General features: G+C 48.4%; 1 protein-coding gene across 1 annotated transcript in view; it reads right to left on the reverse strand.

Annotated features, from left to right (window-relative positions):
- NCOA2 (nuclear receptor coactivator 2) overlaps window positions 1–3907 on the reverse strand; it is a 41815-nt gene extending 37908 nt beyond the window's left edge. Inside the window, exons 1-2 of the mRNA XM_054394590.1 lie at window positions 3825–3907; window positions 2774–2946 (exon numbers count right to left, since the gene is read on the reverse strand). Of these exons, the coding sequence (XP_054250565.1) occupies window positions 2774–2946; window positions 3825–3907 (256 nt within the window). The remainder of the gene's footprint in view (window positions 1–2773; window positions 2947–3824) is intronic.
- Window positions 3908–7690: the final 3783 nt, after the last annotated feature.

Consider the following 7690-nt stretch of genomic DNA (forward strand, 5'->3'; position numbering starts at 1 on the left):
TCATTTCCAAGTGAATCAATTTAAGCACACTTCCTCTCCAGGGTTGAACATGGCCCGGAGCTAACATGACCCAGAGTAAGCTGTCTCTGGAAGGCCTCTCCCTCAGAAGGGCCACGGGAATTGCAGGTTGTTCCAAGTCTTTCTAGGAAATTGTGCCTCAGAAGAAACAGTGCCAGCGAAAGGCTCATGCTCTTCACGCTCAAACATCCTCAGATGTCAAGGGACACTCGAACTGTCCAGCTGGACCTCTCTGAGGCATCTCAGAACACTTCACACAGTGACTCCTACATCACCCCCCGAACCTGTCCTGAACTGCAGCAGGCATTTTTCAGGGCATTCAGAGCTGTCATGGAGGGCTGGGACACCCCTCCAATTTCTTCTTCCCTGTCAGATCAGCAGCACTGCCCAGGGCCACCACACAAGTGCAGGAGCCACACCACTCATGCACAGAATGTCTTCCTTCTGCCCAGTCTGTATGTCCCCTCTTCCAGCTTAAAGCCACTGCCCTTGTCCTATCACTGCAAACCTCAGCAAGAAGCCTGTCCCCATCTCCCTTCCTGGCCCCTTTAAGGGCTGAAAGGTCACAAGAAGTTGTCCCCAGGGACTTCTCCTCTCCAGGCTAAACAACCTCAAGTCTCCATAGCTGAGTCCAGCATGGCCACAGTGATATGCCACACACAGGTGTCTTCAGCTACTCCTCCAAGCCTTATTAGTTAATTATAGCATTGCTGCACAGTGTAGCTGAGGTGCCATACCCTGTGAGTAACCGAAGGCCCTGGCCAACAACACACAGCTAGTAAGCAAGCCCCAGGGAATGTCCCACTTGGTGGCTCTGCCTTTCTCCAGAGCCAGAGAAGCAGCTGATGGTTTGCATTACCTAAACCTAGCTGAAATTCTTCAGCACATCAGTGCTTCTCTGGAGACATGCAAGCAGTAAAGTCAACAGCCCTGGGTACTTGGCCAGAAAGCTTTACAATGTGCAGAGGGAGATCAAAGCCCCTTTCAGTGCATCCCTCTCAGCTGTAGGTAGAGGAGACAGCAAAGCAAGCTCAGTAGTAGATTTTTTTTTTTTTTGGTAAACGTTCTGCTTAAATGGCTTGGATTCACAGCACAAATTCCTCTGACGCTTAACTCAGTCTTGAAATCCCATCAGGCCGAAAGCACAGCACACAGAAATAGTAACAGCCATGCAGAAGCCCTTGAAAAAATCCACTGTAAGACAATGCAGCCAAAGTGGCCAGCAGAAAAGGAAGCTTTGGTAAAGAAACTCATCTTCATCTGTCCAAGGACTAACCCACCTCAAAATCCAGATTAAAACTACAGGCAATGGTTACATCTTCCAAAGAGCTTTAATTCCTCTACTGAACTCAAGTCATGTGCATATATTTATAACTTGCTTTCAAACTGCAATGGAACACACCACAACTGAAGGATCTTTGAAGTGCACAGTGAGAAACGATCTAGAGATAACAGATGGAGCACTGCAAATATCTATTTGCATAGAAAATAGATCAGGGCACCATTACCCTCAATTAGCCACTATTACTACAGCACAAGCTCTAGCCCAGCAAGCCTGGCATGGGAAATGAACATCAATCTCTCTTTCTTCATTCCCAATTCTCATTCCCGGAGCCTAGAGCAGTCTCCTTGTCCCAGCAGCAGCTCCCAAGTGTACTGCTTTCAGAGGCCGGAGGCAGTGCTTGAGCTGCCTGAGCCTTGCTAAGCCATCAGACTCTGGTGTGCAACCCTAGAAGAGACCAGGAAGAAAACTTGTCAGGAATGTTTAGCATTTCCCTCAAAAACCCAAGCCTTCTAGTAGAACTTCTGAATAAGAGAACTGACCATTGAGTCCTCAATGACTGAATCCAGGCTGTCTTTGAAGGAAGAAAGGGCAGAGCCTCTGCACAGCCAGGGAGCTCTTTCTACCCAGCCATGTTAGCACAGGAGGTTCCTTTAGAGGACTTCTCTGAACACGGTTTGAAAGAAGCTGCATTAAATACTCTGCATCAAAAACCCAACACACCCCTACTCAAGAATCTGAAACTGCCCTAAGCAGTGCTGCTCTCACCTGCCCAGGCAGAGCTGTGCCCCAAAACCCACCTCCCAGAATTTACACTTTCTAAAGGATTTGGGTTTTTCCCTGAAGTAGGGAACACACCAAAAGAAAAGAAATGCAGAACTAATCTTCCAGACAAAGAACAGGAAGAAAAGTGTCACGTTCTCTGGTTTACTTTTATGAAGGGCCCTATCTAGAGATTAGAGCAGTTTCAGATCTATTGTAGTTGAGGATATGATGTCATCATTTAAGGGACACAGATAATTTTGTCCACAATATTTATTCATACCAACTAAGGGAAGGAAAAAGGGGCATGCGGGATGCTTTTGCAGCCTGCTCCCCCAGACTATCCCTATTTTGCATGAATTCTTCATCCATGTAGGAGTCTTCAGGTAGTCTTTTTCTCCCCAAAGCCAGATGCCAACTTGACCTTTGTCAGTTCTAGCTGATCTCAACTACTGGACACGCACAGATCAGACCGATGGATTTTCTGCCCATCTCTCAGCAGCTCCTGAGCTTTCTGTGAAGCTTATTTTGAAAATGCTGGGCATGACACCTCACACACCCTACTCCCAGGCCATTACAGCATCTTCCACTACTAGCTAATGAAAAACCTGGAAATTTGGTAAAGAGGCACTGAAGAGATTATCAGGTCTGCCAAAAATAAAGCAATAACCAACACAGAAAGCACACAAAGGCAATTAGCTTTCCTCTTACCTTGTTCTTTGATCTGACGAATTTGCTTCACAGTTTCTTTAAGAATTGCACATTTGTCAGGTTTAAAGTTAAAGTTGTCAATATCATTAAAATTTGCAAAAATCAGCTCTGCAAGTTCTTCTATGTATTTATTCTCCTGCTCACGATTGCGTTTCTCAGTGCTTCTTTTGGGGCTGCAAGAGGAATTTGTAACAACACAGGATTTAATGTCAGCTCACTCACCTGCTGGCCAGCTCAAAGAGCAGCTCAGATGGCTTGAGAGGAGTTTAACCAACCCAGACAGCACAGCCCACTCCCACCACAAAAACAGTTTCTGAGGCAGAAAGGTTTCCTCTGGACAAGGAAAGGAGCAGTAAAGACATCACTTAAGCCTTCCCCAGCACTCATAGTTTGGGTTCAGAAGAGGTTTGGCACTTGAAATTCAAACCAGAAAATGGACTGTAGGGGTGGGATTGAACATTTGCAAGCAGCCCTCCACATGAGACTCCAAGGAGTGTCTACAGTGACACTGTGTGAGAACATAAAACAGAATCACAGAGTTAACTCAAAGAAGCAATCCTCTGCCTCTGTGTGACAATGAAGTCGTGAGCACAGCGGTGCAGGAGTGGCTCTGCTCCTACACTGCTGCTGTCCAGTGACACCAAAGGTGCAGGACTGGCTCTGCTCTCACACTGCTGCTGTCCCTGCAGCTGTTGCAAGCCTGAGCAATAGTTTAAGTCCCTGATCACGATACACGAGAGAGGTGGTGAAAAATCCCAGTAAAGATTAGCCAACAAAGGTTTTACATCACTTCTGTACTGTCCCCAGCATTTGGTATTTTGACCCTGCCTTGGAACCAAACCCAACCAACAATCACTGATAAAAGACAACAGCCTCCACCCCCACCCCCACCCCCACAGCACCACAGAACTACAGCAGCAGAGTTTAGCCCCAGCTCCTCTTTGCCAGAGGGGTTAGTTTGCCATTGTCTAACCCACAAATACCTGCACAGACAACATTACATTTTCAAACACATTTCTCTTTCAACAACTTCAGACAGAAAGGGTCTGACCTGGGTCCGAGCTGATCAGGATCCTTGCGCTTTCTTGACTCTGCTCTGGATGGGTCTGGAGTATTTTCTCCCATCCCACTCATCTTGAACACATATCAGCAACTAAAAGGAAGCAAGTGCAAGAAAGGGTTATGGCGGAAGAGTCCCCTGTTCATATCTCCAAAGTTCTCATTCCATGCTCAGCTCAGTTTTCACCTGGCAAATCCATCATTTGACATCATTTGAAACAGAGTTTGATTTGAAAGCTCTGCAGCTTCATAAAGCAGTGCACAGAACTCCTGCAGAAGAAAATCTGTGGTGGCCTAGTAAAGGGCTACCATCTTTTTATTGTGACCAGTCATGTAGGAACAGGGGAGCAGGGTTTTTGTGTCTGGGCTGCTAAACTGTCATGGCAATTTTGCAAGGCTTAATGAGGAAAGACAAAGGAAAAGCCACAGAACCACACAAAAAAACACAACAGACCTGAACAGCTGACATAAAACCTGCACCCCAGGTCCAGGAGAAGGCAGCACATGCAGCTTTTGCCTGCACAAGGACAGTACAGTGCCACAGAACAGTTGGCAGCAGCAGAGCTCACCCGGGAACTGGTGACGAGCCTGCACATGCCACCGCCCCACCAGGACAATGTCAGAGGTTTCCTTACTCCCTGTGTGCCTAGACACACAGCAGCTACACCTGGGTTTGCTCCCAGCAGCTGATCCACACTCGAGGTCTAAGCCTACTTGATGGAGATCTCCACAGGGTCTGGGCACCTCCACAGAGTTCATGTGGCACAAGCAAGGAACCAACCCCACATTTCTCAAAGTATTTCTGGGCACACGTTGCACCAGGAGAGGGCATTCAGGAAGCTTTCAAGTGAGAAGGGGAAAGCCTGATGAATTTAGATGGCATGGCCAGATCAGAGGTGCAGACACCCGTGGCCCAGGAGCAGCTGAACTGCACAGGCTGCCTGTAGGCTCTGCCCTAGCCCCCTCCACGCTCATTCACTCACCACCTCCTGGTGGGTTTAAAATAATGCACACACACCAAGCAAGAGTTTCCTAACAGTTTTGAACTTCTGAAGTTGCTCCAAATATTCCGAGGGTGCTGAACCACATCACCTATAAGACGATGAAAGTTTCTCAGAGCAGAAAATAAAAGCCCCAGGCTTGAAGCCTGAGTTTTTCCAGGAAAGGTGATAGTTGAGAACTGCAGCCACTGCCAGCAGAGTGACAAGCCACAGGCTCCAAGGTTTACTCCAGTAAACTTCATCTGCAGGCAGCTACCTCAGGTGAGGAAGCAGCAATCATCCTGCTCCTCTGCTCCTTTCATACATCTCTGCAGCAATTTCCAGAGAACAGAAAGATAAAGAAATGGAACAGCTGGGTTCATTTAGTGCTTTAGAAGAACTAGAGATGTACTCTAGCATGCGTGTCCAGAAACAAACATCCAGAAGCAGTGAGCAAGCCTTACTGAGCCTGGTATGGAGCAGGGAAGGATTAACCCAAGTGGGAATGAATGAAAACAAAGCCAGCATGAGCACTGCACCGAGCAGAGGGGCACAGAGACACCTTTGTTAATGACAAAGCAGCATCAGGACCTGGCAGAAGCTGAGCTAAAGCTTCTTTTACCTGAATGAGCATTTCCCCCACAGCTGAGCTGGAATGGGCAAGTGTCAAGCCAGACCTTTCCTTCCTGGGAGTTGTTTGGGAGTTGCACTGCTCTCCAGCACCCACACCTGACCCCCCGCATGGGATCAGCACGCTGCCCCCAGTGGCAACAGCAGATTCTTCTTCCCAATACACAGGAAGGGTTTCCACTTGTCCTACAACCCCCCTACAGCCATAGCTAAGAGGTGAGCTTCTGAAGCTGACTCAAGATGTCCCTCACGCATCAATTCCAGTGGGCATCAACCAGGAGCAACAGAGCAGTGGAAAGATAAACAGACTTATTGCAGCACTTTGATAGGAGGAAGGAGATCATTAGAGAAGCAGAATTACAGTTCCTAAAAATACCTAAAGAACTAATTTTAGGCTCCAGCAGACAACCTGGGCCACATTTACTTACCATCACAGGTAAGTAAATATTTTTTGTATTCACATGTAACACCACAAGTTCATTTCTCTGCTCTCTTCATTTTACTGCTACCAAAACCCCTGCAAACAAAAATCCCTCCCTGATTTTTCTAACTGTTAAAGGCAAATGACAAACACTGGGAAACGAAGGGAATAAACTCTTGGGCAGCATGCGTTATACCCACAGCCACTGAGACCTAACCAGTTGGGAGATCCTAACCAGATGTTGCGAGACTGGAAGGACAGAGCCTGAAAGGCTCACATTAATTTGTTCTTGTTATCAGCAACAACCCAAGTTTCTGCTGTTGCTGTGACAGCACATCCCCTGCCACATCCTCCACCAGCAACTACTCTGAGCTGGAGTGCACAGAGAGACCTCACCTCATCAGAAGGCAATGGCAAACACATTTTCACCAGACAAAGGGCAAAACCCCAAAGCAATGCAAACCCAAAAATAAAACACATGGGAGAAGAGCAGAAAAAGAGGCCCTGCAAAGGAGAGCAAGAAAAGCTGGCATAAACCTGCTGTGTCCTTGTGCAAGGGCTCCTCCAAGCCCAGGAGTGACCCTGGCAGCCCCACTGGTTCAGCAGGCAGAGCCAGTGCAGCAGACAATGAGCACTGCCTCTCTTATCGGGGCAGGCCATCTTCCAGCCCTGGCTGTTAAATGCCAGATTTATGGTAAGCCTGACAAATGCAGTTAGAGAATAAATGAGGATTACACCTTCAAAGCTGCTATTTCCATCTGAAAAGGAGCAAACAAAAGGTCAAGCCCCCTGAGCTGGCAGTCAGGTGGCAGTGCTGGGCCAGCACCCCTCAGCACCATCAGCCAGCAGCACAGCTCAGGAGGGGCTGGCTGCCTGCAGTCCCTGGCACCCAGCAGCTCAAGCAATGCCAGCGGCCACAGGCTGGGCACACCACAGGGCAGGGGGAAGTGTCACAAGTTCGCTGCCAGCGCAACTGAAAAACACCACCAGTCCCTGCTGTGCTCAGTGCTGAGCTCCAGGCTCCATCCAGCACCATTCTTGCTCCTTCCTGTGCAGTTCCCATGAGCAGGAGCTTTCAGTCTCAGTTTCAGGATTACTGAGGTGCTGCGTCAATCCTGGCAGGGGCTGGAGGGAAGCTGCCAGTCACAGGCAGCTGCTGAGGCTGTGCTTTTCCTGCTTACCACCCCATTCTTCACTGCCTTTATTTCCAAATCAGAAACGACTTCACACTGATCATCATCCTCCCCCAAGCAGAACTCCTCTACTCGAGGTGTGCTTCTGCCTACAAGAGCACTGCCACCCTCAGCACAGCTGAAGCTGCCCACACCTGGAACCCTACAGAGAGCTCCCGTGAGAACGGTGGCATCAGCAAGCTGGGAGACCCTGGTCCCCTTCAGAGGACTTGTACCAGCGCCTGAGCTCACCTGTGGCCTGTTCCTTCTGACAATGAGACTTGTTACCTGCAAGAGACAGAAAGGCCACGGCAGGCAACATTCAAACAAGTGTTATGCTGATACTGAACTCTGCCTAACTCCTGAGCTCCACAAGCTGTCACTAAGGAGAGCAAGGTAATTTACTAGCAATGGCCACGGAGCCTGTGTGTAACAGGGCAGAAAACTGGCTCCAGCCCCTACTGCTCACATTCTTGCTCACCCTACAAAAAGCCAACAAACTATAAACAAATGTTTAAGTTAAAGGCTCCTTCCTCAGCATCTCCTCTGTAATGGCTTTAGAGTGCTGCAAGAGGCATTTCCCACTCGCCGACCATGCTCATGAATTTTTTACCTGACAGACACTTGGAGATGCCACCGGGAAGGCTGTCTAATA

The sequence above is a fragment of the Indicator indicator genome, chromosome 31, assembly GCF_027791375.1.
Source record: "Indicator indicator isolate 239-I01 chromosome 31, UM_Iind_1.1, whole genome shotgun sequence".
NCBI classification, from domain to species: Eukaryota; Metazoa; Chordata; class Aves; order Piciformes; family Indicatoridae; genus Indicator; species Indicator indicator.